General features: G+C 37.3%; 1 protein-coding gene and 1 pseudogene across 1 annotated transcript; one reads left to right on the plus strand and one right to left on the minus strand.

The window, feature by feature from the left end:
- Positions 1 to 1,312: 1,312 nt before the first annotated feature.
- On the minus strand, positions 1,313 to 4,109 carry LOC144251767 (ankyrin repeat and sterile alpha motif domain-containing protein 1B-like). The gene is given in 3 exon segments (XM_077794513.1): positions 1,313 to 2,824; positions 2,972 to 3,211; positions 3,213 to 4,109. Coding segments are annotated over 3 exon segments (2,649 nt in total).
- An 8,936-nt stretch (positions 4,110 to 13,045) lies between these two features.
- On the plus strand, positions 13,046 to 14,479 carry LOC144251764 (glutamate dehydrogenase 1, mitochondrial pseudogene; annotated as a pseudogene).
- The last annotated feature ends 3,965 nt before the right edge of the window (positions 14,480 to 18,444 follow it).

Raw genomic sequence — 18,444 nt, forward strand, 5'->3', positions numbered from 1 at the left:
GTCATGTTATCAGTTCAAGATACTCAGAAAAAACCTTTCTTTTTCCTGAATACATAGTACTATATTATTTGGGGATGACATTTATTTCACCAGTACTTTTTGATGTTTAGTTTGTTTCTAATTTTTACTATAAATGCAGTGAATATTTTGTCTATGCATTTTTGCATATTTGTTTTTATTTCCATGGTACAAATTCCAAAATAGACAGTTATTTGTTAAAATATGTAAATGATGAAAATTTAATAAATGTTTAAAGATTGATTTCAATTTATCTTTCCACTAATATTTTTTAAAGTTATAGTTATTCTTACACATTAAAATGGTCAGGAAGGAGCTCTGGGTGTGGTTCACTGGTAGAATATTACCTAGTGGGCATGGGTCATGCATTTTATCATATTCCAACAAAATTAAATAAAATAAATTACTAATTTTACATTATATTTTTGTTATAGTTTGGGTGTGATGTGTCTTTTTTTTTTTAAGAATCCAGATGTTTATTCATTTGTTCATTGATCATGTATTTATTCACCATCTTCTTTCTATTTGTTCCAAGTGTTGAGGATGCAGAGGTAAGCATATATTCTGGTGAAGGGAACTGGCTATTAACAAGCAGATGGATAAAGAGGATGTTTAGAGCTATAAAAACAAACAACAAACAAGCAAACAAATATCCAGGATGATATGACGGAGGACGAAGAGATACCAGTTTGGGGGGTGAGGAGCCCTTGACCTGAGGAGGTGACAGTTAAGTTGAGATGATGTGGAAGGAGGAAGATAAAGATGACATAAAATGACCCAGGCAGAGGGAACAGCACCTCTAATTGCCCAAAGGAGAAAATGTTTGGAGTTTGCAAAGCATCAGGTGATCTCCAGGTAGAATCAGAAGCCATGCCAGGAATAAGTGGAAAAGGCAAGCAGGGCTGATGGCCAGGGGTAGGTTTCAGGAAGGGTCTGAAAGGGACCCAGGATCCACTGGGTGAGCTGCTCAGGCCACCTCATGGCCAGGCAGTTCATCAACTCTGACAGCAGCTCTCCCAGCCTCCCACTGCAGTGGGTCCTGTGTTCCCTTTGCTCTGAGTATTCTAATCACACAGGCCTGCACCTCCATCCCCTGAGGGTGGTTTTGATAGTTTTGCTGTGTGCACAGTGATTTTAAAGCAGGAGACGCATGAGGGACTGCAGCAGCACAAGTCAGTGATGTCAACGCCTGACAACTACCACGACGGAAAAAGATTCCTGAAGAAACTTCATTTATGTTGCCACATCTTAACAGAATCTGAGGTGTTTCTTGGTATATGAGCACAACATCATTTTAAATGTTAATAAGTTCAACTTCCCAGATTTTTTTCAAAAGGTCCATCGATGTGTAGCCATTAATTAGAAAGGCTTTGGTGTAGTCACCCAGTTCAATGGAATCCAGCCACTCGGCTACAGAGGTGGGATGGTAACCATCATGACCAATGGGTCTCATCTTTGGAAGGAGCTGGATTGCCTGTAGAATTCTTTGTCTGTGCCCAGAATTAAGGATACCAATTTCCAACAAATCTTGATCTTCCATAACATTGCTTCCCATAAACTGCACATTGTCAAATCCATTAGCCATCAGGTGGTTCTCGTACTGAGGTAGCCCAATGCTTTCCAACCATTGTCCCACTGTTTGGACAGGGCATCTGGGTCTTGTGGTTTCACCATTCATCTCTTCAAGTTCACTGTTGATTCCAACATCTATGGAATTCATTATTTTGTCAATTTCTTCCCATTCAGATGTGAAAGACGGTGTTCTTTCAGAATTCCCTTTAGAACTGTGTTCAGCAGTTGAAGCTTCACTCCAGTTAACTCTGGATACTTTCTCCTTTGAAGGGTGGGCGATGAGATCAGAATCAGATTTAGAGACAGTTTTGGATAAATGCATGTCGATCAGGGCTCTAGGCAATGACCTTATTCTCCCCAGAGTACAAGCTCTTTCCACAAATCCCCCTGTATTCACAACCCACTGGTCTCCACTCCTGGATCCACTCCTGGTTGTTCTTGTGCCTACAATGGTATGGTTCTCGAGTTGGTTGCTTTTTTTGTGAAAAATTGTTCTACTGACCACTTTGGGTTTAATTTTCTTTACCACAGTTTCTGAGTTATTTTCTATTGGAGTCTGCTTGAAAGGCAAAGGACTGTTTGCCAAACTGACTTCATCTTGTCTTTCTTCACATTGACCTCTTCTCCCATAGAGATGAAATGGATTTTCAGGGGATTCACAGGCTGGAGAAGATCCATGGAGAAGGCCTGCAAATTGCCCAGGATCATATTCTTTAGGGGGATCATTGTCTTCCTGTTGAGAGAGGTCATCTGTATGGTCAGTTTCCTCATTCTTGACTTCTATAGTTCCCACAGAAGAGGTGGGTGGGCTAACAGGAGGGCTGGTAGTAAAGCCTGTACACCCTGTTGATGTGTTGATTTCAAAATGTTCTTGGTTATGGTTCATTGGATGAAAATCCAGAGAAGACACAATAGATGTTCGTTGTTTAGGCTGGGGTCGAATAACTTTTACAATATTTTTGAGGGCAGTGTCAGGGGATGGAGGTGAGCAGTCAGGTGTTGGGCCTGTTGAGCTGTTTCTATGGTTACTAGTTCCTGGAGCAGTAATTGCTACTTCAGAGGCATTATCAGTTCTTGGGGAAGGTGCCCTTGCAATTTCTAAGGAACATGGTTTCTTTGTAACAGCTGTGTCCATGAGATCACATAGAAAGTTCTCATTTTCTGAAGGAAAAGTATCCAGAGAAGCAGATGGTACAATTTCCATAGTATAATTCCTCTTCTTTGGATAGGACTCCTGTGCAAGCATGGGGAAGCCAAGGTTCCTACATCCATTACAAGGAGTCAGTGCTTCCCAAATTCCTGAAGGCCCACATGTGTTCTCATCATCGTCATCTTCTTCCACCTCTCCTGGTGACAAATTTATTGTAGATGAAGTTCTTACACTCTGGCTTCCATTTTTCCCAAGTTCTTCCTCTGAAATCTTGCTCAAGTTATCTAAGTAGTGATCTGATATTGTATGGCACAAATCTTCAAAAGAATAATCCTTTTCTTGACAAAGCTTTATTTCATCCAAGAGTTTTGATAGTTCTCCAGTCACAGTTTCACTTTTGGTATTTTGGGAAGGAGATTCAACAGGAGATGAAATGCGGGTTTCTTGTGTTGTATCTTCCTGTACTTCCTGTATCTTCCTGCTCTTCAAGGGCTGTTGCTCTTCCCACGCCTTCTAAATATTCTTGTAAGAGTGTTGCAATCTGGAGGGATTTCTGAGATGGATGTTCTTTCAGAATATCTAAGACAGTTCTTCCTAAGCTATCCTTTATGTTGGCATCAATTCCTGTTTCTAACAGAATTCGCACAACATCCACCTTTCCAAACAAAGCTGCTTCATGAAGGGCACTCCCCTTTTCTGTTTGACAGCTCACATCCATTCCTGCCTCCAACAGCACCTGTACAACTGCTTTGTGACCGTTGCGAGCAGCAAGATGAAGTGGTGTGTGCTTTCGAGTGTTGCAGCTCATTAAATTAGGGTGTGCACTGATGATCATTTTGACTACTCTAAGTCGTCCATAGAGTGCTGCCAGGTCCAGTGGTGTTTCAAGCTTGCTGTTCCTAATCGTAGGGTCAGTGAGCTCTTCTAGGAGGACAGCAACTACTTCTGAGTGTCCATACTGAGCTGCACAGTGTAGGGCAGTTTCATTTTCATTGTTCTGTTCATTGACTCTGGAATGTGATGGTCCATGATGAATAAGAATCTTCACAATTTCCACATCTCCTTTCCAGGCAGCCAGATGAATAGGAAAATAACCTTTGTTGTCTGCCACATTTGTTGATGCCTCATACTGAAGTAGTTTGAGAACTATGTCCTTAGGTCCATTTAAGGCTGCATGGTGTAAAGCAGTGTAACCGGAACTGTCAGTGCAGTTCACATTGGGGCCTCTCCAGATGCTTAGCAGATTAGACAGGGGCAGGGGTCCGGATCCACCGCCCAGGATCCCTCCTTTCCTGCCAGACAGGAGTTTCTCCACCAGAGCCACATTTCCAGTGCAAGCAGCTTCCAGCAGCTCCTGGTCCTTCCCCATAGTCCCTCACCGACTCCCCCAGAGTCCTTTCCCTCCTCGGGTCCTCCTCCCCGCCCACCCCCACTCCCCGAAATCCAGGGGTCTCCCGCCCCACCCTAAAATAATGCAAGCGCTTCAGCCCGGAGATATCCCTGCAGCCCACGCCGAGAACACAACGCTCTCCTCTTCGGGGCGCAGCTTTTACAATGGGGACCAGACCATGTCCTGGAAGAGGGGCAGGCGGAGCTGGGAGCCGCGACGCGCCCCTACAGCCACTCCCCCGAATTTCCAAGGCCTGGTTCCCGCGGGTGGGGCGTGAAGGGCTAGGGGGTCGGGGGTGCTTTTGAGGAGCTGGAGGGGGTGGTAGGACTGAGGAGGAAGATGAGGACTGAGGCGGTCGGAGCAGCAGGAGGAGACTGTCCTCGCTGGAAGCGGAGCACAGCGAATGACCACGGCGGCCCGCGAGCCCTCACGCCCGCCCGGGTTCTCCTCAGCTTCCGCGCCGGCCGCCTCGGCCGTTACGCGGCGGCGGCGTCCGCGGCCCGCAGCGGGGAGGAGCGGAGCGCGGCGGCGGCGGCTCGCGCGGCCCTGGCCCGCGCCGAGGCAGGGCGGTGCGGGCGAGCCGCGGCGGGCGCGTGCCGAGGGCGGCGGCGGCGCCTCCCAGGCCTGCCGTGATGTGTCTTTTGAAGTTCAATGTGTTAGAGGCTTGGTCTTCAGTATGATGATGTTGAGGTGGTGGACAGTTTAAGAAGTGGGACCTAGTGGAAAAAAGGAAAATGATTAGGCCATTGGGGACATGCCCATTAGAATTAATACTGGTCTCATGAACTGGGTTAGTTTTCATGAGAACTAACTTATTATAAACAAAACGACCCATGTACTTGGCCTCTTCTGCTCAACGCTGTTTCCTGTTCTCTACCTTCTTATGATGTAGCCAAGATCCCTTATCAGAGCCTGAATAAATTGAATCTCTTAATCTTGGACTTTCAGCCTCCAAAATTATGAGTTAAATATACCTCATTTCTTTGTAATACTCAGCATTAGGGATTTTGTTATAGCAATAGAAAACAAAGAAAAACAATTTTAATCAATACTGTGGCAAAGAGGTATTAACAACAGGAGACTGATGACCCAGGCTAGTTTGAGGACCAATAAAATGAAAACATGCACAGTCAAGGGGTTAAAAATTCTACAGCCTGGTTTTATTTCACTTCATTTATTTGTTTCAATCACAAAGTTCAGCATTCTACATGTTACTTTTTTATACATGTACAAAATCATTATATTAAGTGGTTATATTCTCTCAATGAGAATTAAATGGTTATATTTTCTCTATGGAAAAAACTTGTTGGGCTGTGGCTGTGGCTTAGTGGTAGAGCACTTGCCTAGCATGCATGAGGCACTGGGTTTGATCCTCAGCACCCCTTAAAAAATAAACAAATGAAATAAAAGTATTATGTCAATCTGCAACTAAAAAATAATAAATAAAGGAATATTGACACATTAAATAAAAAGAAAAAAACTGATTGTGGGAGGATTCCAAGATTTTTCACTTTTGCCTGCCTAGTTCACCAGAGTGCTGGTGAATATTAAATATGTACTATGAACATCCATATAGTAAAATATTTGCTTGCTCTTTCTTCCCCTTTTAGTGCTTATCCTAGTCTTGCTTTTATTACTATAATAACAAATTTGAGTGTCCTAGGCAATAATACTATAGTTCTCTTTCTACTGTTAAACATTATACTTAAGATAAAAATATTGTGGGTCTATAACTCTACATAAGTTGAAAATTCAAATATATAGGAAACAAACACAAGAACTGACCAAATTAACTGTTTTTTGATAGAGGTCAATATTTGGTGATAACACAAATTAAATATGAAGTAATTATAATTCCATCCAAAAATTTTTAGCACTCTGCCTAACCATGGCCCCAAGTTCCCCAAATTGTGGACATGAACAACATTCCATGTGAATTACACAGATGGTAATTTTCCCTTAAATAAAAAACAATGTTGCATTTTTGGCCCCAAGAAATATTTTCTAGTCATCAGACCACCACTACAGTATTTCTTTTGGTTCTCTATTCAAATTCCAATTGTGTTGGGTTGACCAAAGGGAACCAACTCTTATGCTTGAGATACAGAGTTAGGCCCCTTTTTTCTTATGTCTGCATGGGCTCTGTAAAAGCTTTAAGTAATATCATGGGAGTGACTCTGCCATGTTTGGGGCCTGAGGATTCAATTTGTCTTCTCTGTCTTTGGGAACACTTACCCTTTTGATCCAGATGCTATGCTCTAAGGAATACCCAAAAGCCCCAAGAAGATCTCCATATGAAATGGAACTAAGGTCCTTGGCCTACTGCTCTCTCAACCACATGAAAGAGACCTTTTGGATCTCCCAGATGAAGTACTAAGTGAAGCAGATTTGAGCCTTTCCTATTATACCATGTTTATATTGTAAATTTAGGGATAAAATACATGGTTTTTGCTGGTATAAGCCTCTAAGTTCTGAACTTTTTAACTCATAGCAAAAGATAAGTGAAATATGGGCCCTGAAAATCTCTGCTTTGATATAAACTGTTTCCCCTTTTGCTTTTTCTTTGTTCAGAACATGGATAAAAGTTCAGGTCATTTTTCAGATCAACTCTACCCTTTGAAGACTGAGTTTTTTACTCAAGTTTCAAGGCTTTCATTTGGGCCGTACTGGCAGCTAGGTTGCCCCCTAGGTGTTTATAGACATTTTCCCTAAAACTCATCACACAGCTAAATGCTGGCTCCTTCAAGATCTGATATTTGAATATTAATTTTATTTATTTCTAAATCTGTGTATTCTCCTATAAAACTCTCTTAAGAATCTCTCTGGATTTTAGCTCATTTGCAAACAAAGAAGAACCAACTCAGTATATTTTAATGTATTTCTTGGATCAGGTAATTAGCTCTACTTTGTTCCAAAGGTTCTCTCAGCCTATATGGGTTGAAACCCATATAAGTTTCTGTTTTGATTAAACAAATTTAAAAACAACAGAGAACTGCAATTGCAGATTGCTCAGATTGCCAAAGAAGCAAATTGCCTCTTAAAAAATTCAATTATTCTGACCTCATATTCAATATTGATTTATTCTTAATTATATATTTTACTCTTTAATAATAGTTAAATTGTACCCACTTTGACCCTCTTAATTCATGTGTATTCTTCAGAAAATCTCTTCTATAATCTTACTATTATCAAAAACATATTTTTAGTGTAAGTTTAATAATTCCTCTTTTATAATTTTATTTAATCACCTTCTGTCTCATATATTAAAAGAAAAATAGACAATAATTTCCAACAATTTCACCACAGGAAAAAAATATTATTTTAATATTACCAGGTGTCAGTTTAGATTTTCTTTAATCAACACATTCAAAGAATTTATATAAATTAGAACTTTAAAATAGTGAACACTAATGTTTTTATAAGTTTTGTTTAAAATGGTTTAACTTCTCCATCTTAACTGCCTTTGAAGGATGTTTTTCAGGTAGATATTGTATTTCAGAATGAGCTAAGTAGTAGAAGGCAAAGAGGAATTAGAGTGGGATTTAGAGAGAAGGAGGTACATGTTAGAATAAATAAGCTTGATTTTAGGGTAGATGTAGCCCAAAAGGTTAATTATGCTTTTTGTGGCTTAAATATGTTGAAAGCTTATGTAGTGACCTATAAAAATTTAATGGGAATTGGGAAGAAGCCAACAGATTGTCCTTTTGCTTTAAATTTCCCCAAGAAAAGTCAATAAAATCCCAAGCATGTACATTGAAAAAAGAAAAAGAAGACTATCAATTCCAGATCCTGAGCCCTTGAAAAAAAGATAAATTTTCAGATACTTCATAATCCTCTGCTTTTTTAAAAAATTTTATATTTATTTTTTAGGTGTAGATGGACACAACACAATGCCTTTATTTTACGTGGTGCTGAGGATCGAACAAGGGTCCCGCTTGTGCTAGGTGAGCACAATCCCAGCCCCTTGACATTTTTTCACTGGGATTATCCTACCAATAATTTTATTTTACCACACTTTTTGTTCCTCTATGGGAAGTTAATGTAGACAAAAAACCAGGATTAATGCTTATATTTTCAGATTTATGCAACAAAACCTAAACATTAGGTTTTGAGTTCCTTTTCACATTTTTATATTGAATTTTTATTTTGGGGTACTATTGCAACTCATAAAATTTTATATATCTGAGTTTCAATTATTGAAAACCATGAATTTGATGTTTGAATTGTCCCATCCTTGGCCCATGGGGTCCATTGAATTGGGCTTTGATATTCATTTGATTCAATCTCATCAATTTTTGTTTGAATCTTTGCTCTCTGTTCCTAATTTCATGGGCTCACTTTATTCCTTTCCTATTACAGTACTAAAATTAGCTATTTCTCCAAAAACTCTCATTTGTTTTGTTGGAAATTCTAGGTTGATATTATAATCTGGATGCTAGTCATTCCCATTTGCTAATGAGTTTTTATTGTTTCTAAGTAATGAATATATATATATATATATATATATATATATATACACACACACAAAAATGTATGGGTCCATATGATACTTCCAGATTAAAACTAATGTTTCAGGGATCTTAACTTTGGCAATTTTATTTAAAATTGAATTTATTTCCTCATATGTTGAAAAATTATTTATTACTGATTTGGTATACATACTCTAGATAGATGAGAGAGTAATTCAATATTATTCTGGAAAACAAAACTACTGACATTTATAAGTTGTTTTTTCTTCTTTTTTTTTTAAACATTTTTTTTTTTAGAGAGAATGAGAGAGGAGAGAGAGAGAGAGAGAGAGAGAGAGAGAATTTTTAATATTTATTTCTTAGATCTCAGCGGACACAACATCTTTGTTGGTATGTGGTGCTGAGGATCGAACCCGGGCCGCATGCATGCCAGGCGAGCGCGCTACCGCTTGAGCCACATCCCCAGCCCCCTTCTTTTGTTTTTAATACAAATACCAAAGCAAGTTTATCCTTTCATTCCAGGTTTTATAATTATTTCATGGAGTTTGTATGACTGAAATACCAATCCAGAGTATAATAGACACTTCACACATCTATAACTATAGTACTTCTTTAAATTATGTGTAGTAGTGGAATATTTATTATGGGTAGTAGAGGAATAAGTATAGGAATGCACCACCAATAGAATGAAATATTGAGATGAGAAATAGACTCACATTTCTATAATTATTTGATTTTGCCCAAGGTGTCAAATTGTTTTTCTGAGAAAAATTAAGTGTTTTTAACCTGTTGTGCTGAACAACTGGATAAATGTATAAAATAGATTTTTTTACAAACTTTAATTTCAATGTTTAATTCATCTAAATCTTAAGAAAATGATACTTTAAATATATTCTTCCTTAAATGTAAGTTTAAATACATAAATACATATGTACTTTTAAATTAAAAATTTATTGACTAAATTTTATTACTAGCAAAAATACATTTCTGTCTATGTTAAAAGAAAACAAAATACTACACATGCCTCATGGTGGTAAGTAACAAGTAGTGATAAGCCATCACTTTTTTCCAGTAACCAAAAATGCTTATTAAATGATAAAATAATACTTCCTGAAAATATCATAGAGATATAAAAATAAAATGACTAGATGAACCAAAACTGTATAGAAAAAAGAGCTGTTCTTTAGTGAACTGAAATTGGAAATTAATTTCTAATGTGGGATTTCTTGAATGGCTGAGATTTGGGCTGATACTTGTGATTGCCCTTAGCAGAGAGTCTCTTGGAGGAAATTTCATCACCTTGTGATGATGTAACTATTCTCTTTTATATACAGGTTATATATACCTTAACTGTAGTGATGGATATATAAACTTATAGATGTAAAAATCTTGCACAGAAGTATGCACATGCACACACACAAACACATGAGAAAATGCAAAACTGGGGAAGTACAGTACAAATTCACTGGAATATATCAATATCAATTTCCACTACACTTGCCCTTCTATAATGAAACTTCCCTTTACCCAAACCATTTCCTTGTCCCAAATCTCTGACAATGATCAATTTGTTCATGATTTCTATAATTTTATAAATTTTAAAGTATATAATTTACTTTTTAAATTAATTTTTTAAATAAATAAAACAAAATTGTTCATGGCACTATAATATCATGTGTAATATCAATATATTGTACATTGTATAATGACTAAGTTAGGTGAAACATATCTGACTCCTCAAACATTTATCATTTTTTATGTTTTAAAATCTTTAAAACTCTTTCTTGCAACTTTCTGAAATACATAGTAAATTATTGTCATATATAGTCACACTATTATGCAATATTACATAAAAATTCTTGCATCAATCTAACTGTAACTTAGTACTGTTGATAAGTTTCCTCTAATTTTTACCCTGTTATCTCCCCAGCCTCTGTCAACCATCATTCTGCTCTTACTTCTATGAGATCAACATTTTTTAAATTCTATATGTGAATGAGATCATGTGGTACTTGTCTTCCTGTGCCTAGCTTATTTTACTTAATATAATGATTTCCAGTTCCATCTATATTCTCAAGAAAGACAGAATTTAATACTTTTTATGATGTATATATACCACATTTTCCTTGTCCTTGTATCAGCTCATGAACACTTTGCTTGTTTCTACTTCTTGATTAGAATGAGTAATGCTGCAACAAACACACCAGTGCAGAAGTCTTTCTTCAATATGCTGATTTCATTTCCTTTGGATGTACCCAGTAATGGGATTGCTGGATAACATGGTAGTTCTACTTTTCAGCTTTTAAAAAAACTTTCAGGCTAATTTTTGCAATAGATGTATTAATTTATATCTCCATGAACAAGGTACTACTGTTCTCTGTTCTCCACATTCTCACCAGCACTTGTTATCTTCTGTCTTTTTAATGATAAGTTCTTACTGGAGTGAGGTAGTAGCTAATTTTGTTTAATTTGCTTTTCCCTCATGCTTAGTGAGATTGATAATTTTTTCATGACCTGTTGATCATTCCTATGTCTTCTTTTTAGAAATGTCTATTTAGATCTACTGCCCATTTCTAAAGCTTGGACAATTACTTTTTTTGCTATCAAGTTTTTTTAAAGCCTTACTTATTTTGGGTATTATCCCCTTGAAGATGTGTAGTTTGCAAATATTTTCTCCTATTTCACTCTGTTGATTATTTTCTCCACAGGAACTCCTTAGTTTGATATAATACTATTAGTTTACTTTTGCTTTTTTTTTCTCCCATGAGAAAATTACTTGTTTAAAAGTTACCCCTTCCCATGTCCTCAAGTTTTACCCTATTTTTTATTGTGTTTTGATTGTTTCAGGTATTAAAGCTGTATTTAACCAATTTTGAGCAGATTTTTGTAAGTGGTGAAATACATAACCATTCTTTTTATTGCTTTTGACTTAAAGTCTGTTTTAATTATATAGGTATGGCTGCTCCTGCTTCCTTTGGGGTTTTATTTCTCTTCATTTTCACTCTATACATTTCTTAAAGGTGAACTAAGTCTTTTTTTGTAAGCAATACATAGTTGGATCTTGTTAAATTAAGTATATCTATGTGTTTAAGTTGGAAATTTAAGATAATTATTGACTGGCAAGATCTTGCTACTACAATTTTGTTTTTAGTTTTCAAGTTTTAGTGTAATTTATTTTCTCTATTTTTATAGTCTTCCTTTGTGGTTAAGTGATTTATTCTAGTAGTGTGTTTAATTTCTTCTTCCTTATTATTTTTTTATTTGTTTTTATGAATTTTTAGTTTGTAGTTGCCATAATGTTTATAAATAACATTTTTAATTATAAGAAGTTATTTTGAAATGATGGTAATTAGCATGCCTGTAAAGACTAGAAAATAATTTTTAAAAGAATCAGAAATATGCTTATAAGAATTTTCCCATTTCCCCTGTGTTCCTCTCCACATTTTGAATTTTTTGATCACCCATTTTATGTCTTTCTATATTGTCTTTTAAGATACTAATTCAGTTATTATTTTTAATTGTTTTAATTTTTATAATAAAGGCATGAATGTTTAGAGTACCTTGCTTATAGTATTAGAACATTCTAAGTTTGTCTATACATTTACTCTTACTAGTAAGTTTTATATCTTATGATGCTTTACACTTTCTCATTAACATCTCTTTCAGTTTGAAGAACTCCCTTTAGCATTATGTGTAGGACAAGTCTGATGGAAATAGATTTTCTCAGATTTAGTTTGTCTGGAAATGGCTTTATCTATCTTTCACATCTAAAGAATAACAGTGCTGGGTACAGTATTTTGGGTTGCCAGTTTTCTGTTTTTCTTTGATTGCTTTCTTTTCCTCAGTGCTATATCAATCTCCTGCCACTTGATATAGTTTGGATAAGAAATGTACCTCACAGTTTATTATAGGATGTTCAAAAATCAAGTTTGGGAGTGACTGGATCATAAGTGTCTCGATTTCATCAGTGTATTAATCCATTGATGTCTGAATAGACTGCCTTGAGGAGGGAAGTTGAAGGAAGTAGGCCCAAGGGGTGAGGGGGAGATTCTCTGGAGGGGTTTATCCTCTTTCCGCATCCTGCTGCCATGAGCCGAGCAGCTTTCAATCACAATGTTCTGACTTGACTCAGGCCTAAAGTAATGGAACAACTAAACATGGACTAAAACCTTTGAACCTGTGAGCAAAAATAAATCCTTTCTTATTTAAAATATTTTTGTCAGATGTTTGTCTCAGTGTTGCAAAGCTGACTAACCCACTACTCTTTAATGGCTTACAAGGTTTCTGATGAATCATCTGTTGTCAGAACAATGGGAATGAGTTTTATGTTGCTTCTTTTTACAAACTACTTTGAGAATGTTCTCTTTATCTTTCTTCTTTGAGAATTTATTACAGGATGTACTAAAGTAGAATTGGTTGAATTAAAACTGAAAATCTGAAAAAAAAATGACTTTTCTGTACCTTGATATTTGTATACTTCTTTATTGTTTTGAAAATTTTCTGCGCTCCCTCAGTCCCAGGCCTCGGAGCGCACCTCTTCTGCGGTCCGCTCGCCTCTCGCCTCTACTTTCCGCCACGTGCTGCCGCTTGGGCGAAACGCTGCTGTTGTCGCGCGCCGGACCCGCTGCGCTGGCCTCTGACTCGGCTGCACTGCTGGGCTGGGCCCGCGGACAACCCGCCGCCTCCCCGCAGCCCGGATTCACGCCGCCCTCCCGGCGCCACTACAGCGAGGCGGCTGCCGACCGTGAAGACGACCCTAACTTCTTCAACATGGTGGAGGGCTTCTTCGACCGCGGTGCCAGCATCGTGGAGGATAAGCTGGTGGAGGACCTGAAGACCCGGGAGAGTGAGGAACAGAAGCGGAACCGGGTGCGAGGCACCCTGAGAATCATCAAGCCCTGTAACCATGTGCTGAGCCTCTCCTTCCCCATTCGGCGAGACGACGGTTCCTGGGAGGTCGTCGAGGGCTACCGGGCCCAGCACAGCCAGCACCGCACGCCCTGCAAGGGAGGTATCCGTTACAGCACTGATGTGAGTGTAGATGAAGTAAAAGCTTTGGCTTCTCTGATGACTTATAAGTGTGCAGTGGTTGATGTGCCATTTGGGGGTGCTAAAGCAGGTGTTAAGATCAATCCCAAGAACTATACAGATAATGAATTGGAAAAGATCACAAGAAGGTTCACTATGGAGCTCGCAAAAAAAGGTTTTATTGGTCCTGGTATTGATGTGCCTGCCCCAGACATGAGCACGGGTGAGCGAGAGATGTCCTGGATCGCTGACACCTATGCCAGCACCATAGGGCACTATGATATTAATGCACATGCCTGTGTTACTGGTAAACCCATCAGTCAAGGAGGCATCCATGGACGCATTTCTGCTACTGGCCGTGGTGTTTTCCTTGGAATTGAAAACTTCATCAATGAAGCTTCTTACATGAGCATTTTAGGAATGACACCAGGATTTGGAGATAAAACATTTGTGGTTCAGGGTTTTGGTAACGTGGGCCTGCACTCTATGAGGTATTTACATCGTTTTGGTGCTAAATGTGTTGGTGTTGGTGAATCTGATGGGAGTATATGGAATCCAGATGGTATTGACCCAAAGGAACTGGAAGATTTCAAACTGCAACATGGATCAATTCTGCGCTTCCCCAAAGCAAAGATCTATGAAGGAAGCATCTTGGAGGCTGACTGTGACATACTGATCCCTGCTGCTAGTGAGAAGCAGTTGACCAAATCCAATACACCCAGAGTGAAAGCCAAGATCATTGCTGAAGGTGCCAATGGACCAACCACTCCAGAAGCTGATAAGATTTTCCTGGAGAGGAACATCATGGTTATTCCAGATCTCTACTTAAATGTAGAAATTACCTATTCCTGAAAGCCACTTAGGCAATTTGCTTTTAAATTAAAAGTATCTTCCACCTGACTATGCTGCCTTGCTCCAGGGCTCTTCCCAAAAATAAAAAAAAAAAGGGTTGTTGCCAAGGAAAGCAGTCAAGAACAGTTACTCAGTTTTGCTCTGGCAGGTCTGGGACATGCTGTAACTTTGATACATGTGAGAATTAGATATGTGGTTTTTGAAAGGTGGCATGGTCCTCAAATGAGTTATTGGTATTTTACATCTGCATAATAACTCAATTTTATAAGTTGCAAAAAAAATAAAAGCTGTCTCGTATGCATTTTATTCTCATAGAATAAAATAAGTACATGCTGCTGTAATAAAATTGCCTTGAATCACTTAATAAGCCTAACCTTGACTCAAGCAGTGAATGCCTATAAACATAGTAAATGAAAAAAGCTAGTATTTTTATAACATAAAGTAATATCATTTATAGCTTATCAGTCATATATTGTCCAGCAGAAATAAAAAGCCTGATGGAGATCTGTCTTCATACCTGGAAACATTGGAGGCTATTTTTGTTAAAACTATCAGAATTTGCTAACTGCCATTATGACACATAGTCCAAAGAATGTAGTAATCTCCTTATCATGTTAATTAATTGTTCTTCCCTTTTGAAGATTATTGTGTTGACTAAACCATAATTCAAGTAGAGTGTCCCAAGAAAAACCACTGGGCTCCCTGTTTGGAGTCCAGCTGGCTCTGAGCACTGACTCAACCTGTGTACCCTCCCCTTCTGGAGGCTTTGCATTCTGCACCCAGCTTCATTAACAGCAGGCTGAAAACAACATAGGTTCTAGTGTTTATGGAGTTTTTTGGCCAGGGCCTTTTGGCCTTTTGAGCAGTGTCCCAATGAAGTTCTAGGTATTTATGTAAGAATGAGCGCTTTTTTTTTTTCTTCTTCTTCTTCTTCTTCTTCTTTTTTTTTTTTTTTAACAAATAATGCCCTTTCACAGATTTCTAACTACTTTGTAACTGCATGACTTAACCTGGTGATAAAGGCAGTTATTAAAAGTCTACATTTTCCAAAATTTGTTTCTTTTCTGTGTTTTTATATTTAATAATCTCTCTCTTAGTAGGATAAAACTACATCTGGATTTCAAGAATTTTGTAATAGCTGCCTATGTATCATTTCCTTCTGTTGTGTCCTGAGCTGCCCAAATTTTATTCCTGAATTCTTTTGCATTTTAATTTTATTAAGTAATACTAATAGCTGTTCTTGGGGAGGAGATTTAATGATTAAAACTGATAACTAAAAAAAAAAAAAAAGAAAATTTTCTTCTATTATCTCTTTGAATGAGCTTTCTGCCTTTTTGACAACGGTGTGTGTGTGTGTGTGTGCATGTGTGTGTATGTGTGTGTGTGCATGTACACGCAAGTGTGTAAGTGTAGTATTGGGGATTAAAAGCAGGGTATTGTGAATACTAGGCAAACATTCTGTTTTAGTCAGGTTTTTGTTTTTTGCCACTTGGACCAAAAGACCTTACAAGAATGATTTTAGAGGAGGAAAATTTTATTTGGTACTCATGGTTTCAGAGGTTTTATTCCATAGCCAGCCACTCCATTGCTCTAGTCTAAAGGCAGAAAATCATGGAATAAGAGAGTAGTGAAAGAAAGCAAGCTGCTCTCTGTTGCTATGCCCTTCTGCATTGATGTTCTGTCTCACCCCAGGCCCAGAGTCATGAAGTCAGATGACCATGCACTGAACCTCTGAAATCATGAACCAAAATAAACTTTTCATTCTGTACATTTTTCTTATTGGGTTTATTGTTCAAATGTCAAAAACAAGGATATTTTAGCATGTACTTGAAGATGTGATGGAATAAGTCTTATGACTATCAAAGAGAACGGGTTCTGGCCAGAGACAGTAATAAAAATAACAGCATTGAGGTAGACAACTGTTTGGCATGTTCAAGGAATATAGAGGAAGCAAGGGTAGCTTTTAATAGTGAAAATTATTGGTGATGAGCTCAGAAATGTATTGGGTAAGTGAGATTATGTAGGGCATGTGAGGTTCTGAAAGCACAGTGGCTTTTATACTAAGGACAATGGGGTACCAGTGAAGAGCTTTGACCTAAGGAATAATGTTTTTACTCATTTTATGATTATCACTTTACATTTTGTAATGAAACTAAAATCTAGAGCCAAGAATGGGTGAAGGTTCAGGTTTAGCTTTACTTTAATTCAGGTGAGATATATTAGTTGCTTTGAGAAGTCCTGTACCAATGGAGTTAAGTAAATAACAGAAAACAGCAGGGCTAATGACATTTACTAACACATCAAACATAGAACATGAAAGACTGATGGGAATAAAGAATGATTCAAACATCTTAGCCTGAGAAATTGGAACTTATGGAAAGGAAAGTGATCAATATAGGACATAAGTTGAGATGCTTATTAGACTTTCATAGTGGAAGACCAATAAGCAGAAATCATACAAGCCTGGATTTGAAGGAAGTAGTCTGGAGTGGAAATATAAATTTAGTAAAGAGCAGGATTTCACATATGTTTCTTGAATCTGTGAATATTCAAACCAAGATAAGTTAATTCTGTAGAAAGTTATCCAATATTGGGTAATAAACAACATAGCTATGTATCAAGATGCTACTATTGATTTTGTTTTCAGATGTTGGCCAGGAGTTTGTTTTAAAAAAAAATAATGAGGAATCTGAATGAATTATGAGCAGGAAATGAATATATTACAATTTGTTTCTAGTCTTAACATGCATTCTGATATTTGGGATTCATGAATAAAATTGTTTTTAAAGCACAGTGCCAATATGAGTTCTATGAAAGAAAAAAGCAGCAAGTTAGATATCCTCCTAACCCTTTTCTATAAATAAAATTTTACCTTTGAGTTACAGAACAGAATTATTTTCCTCTAGAGCTTTACATTGCTTCTTTTAAGGGTTCAGAGTATACTAGCACTAGATCACTTTCAAACAGTTTTTTTTTCTATTTTTAAACATCAGGTGATGAATGTATATTTGGACACAAAATTTGATAAAGTCTCATTTGTTCCAGTTTTCTAGAGGCTGACTCCTCCCACCCCCACTTTCTGTTCTTTTTAGGTTGTAGATTGAAAATAACAGATTTTTCTTGTGTTTTTATCTGTGTATTTTTGTTTTCCTTCTTCTAGTAATTTTGTAGATTTTGTATTTCCAGTTTTATGGAAATACAAAATACATCTTACAACTTGGGCATGCTATGTACTCTGAGGCCATGAAAACCCAACCCAAAGATGGTGTTGTTTAGCAAATGTCTTAGCATGACAAAATTGATCCAAGGCTCCATCTGGGTTGCCATATTTACTGAATAATTACACATGATAAATAGTTGTCTCTCCTGCTAGTTAATTAACACATTGCAAAGATTTTTCAACAATGGAATCCTTGTTGATTACAGTGGGACATTCCAGACAGTTAGCTTACATATTACTAAATCTGAATACTTAGTTGTGAAAGAGAAAATCATTCTATTAGTATCTGAACATTTCCTTAGGGTCAAATATTGTAGCCTAGTTTTCTCTTGGAAAATGAATAACTATAACTCTCTTATTTTTATTCTTATTGTCTAATAAGCTTACCAACAGTCAATAAAACCTGGAAATGTAAATAAGAATAAAAACATAATGATGATGATAAAAGCAGCAAGTTTAATATTCTAGTAACCCTTTTCATTGTAATTGCTCTATAAAGAATATTATAATTTCTTGGCTTGGTGTGGATCTTTTGTGATTTTGCACATTCAGCATCCTTTAGGCTTCTTGGATTTGGATTTCCTTTTCATTCTTGATGTCTGGAAACTTTTCTGATATTATTTCATTGAACAGATTGCTTATTCCTTTGGTTTGGACCTGTATACTTTCCTCTATCCCAATAACTCTTAAATTTGGTCTCTTTATGTTATACCATATTTCTTGGATATTCTGTGTTTCTTATCAG

The sequence above is a fragment of the Urocitellus parryii genome, unplaced genomic scaffold (genome assembly GCF_045843805.1).
Source record: "Urocitellus parryii isolate mUroPar1 unplaced genomic scaffold, mUroPar1.hap1 Scaffold_203, whole genome shotgun sequence".
Classification (NCBI taxonomy): Eukaryota; Metazoa; Chordata; class Mammalia; order Rodentia; family Sciuridae; genus Urocitellus; species Urocitellus parryii.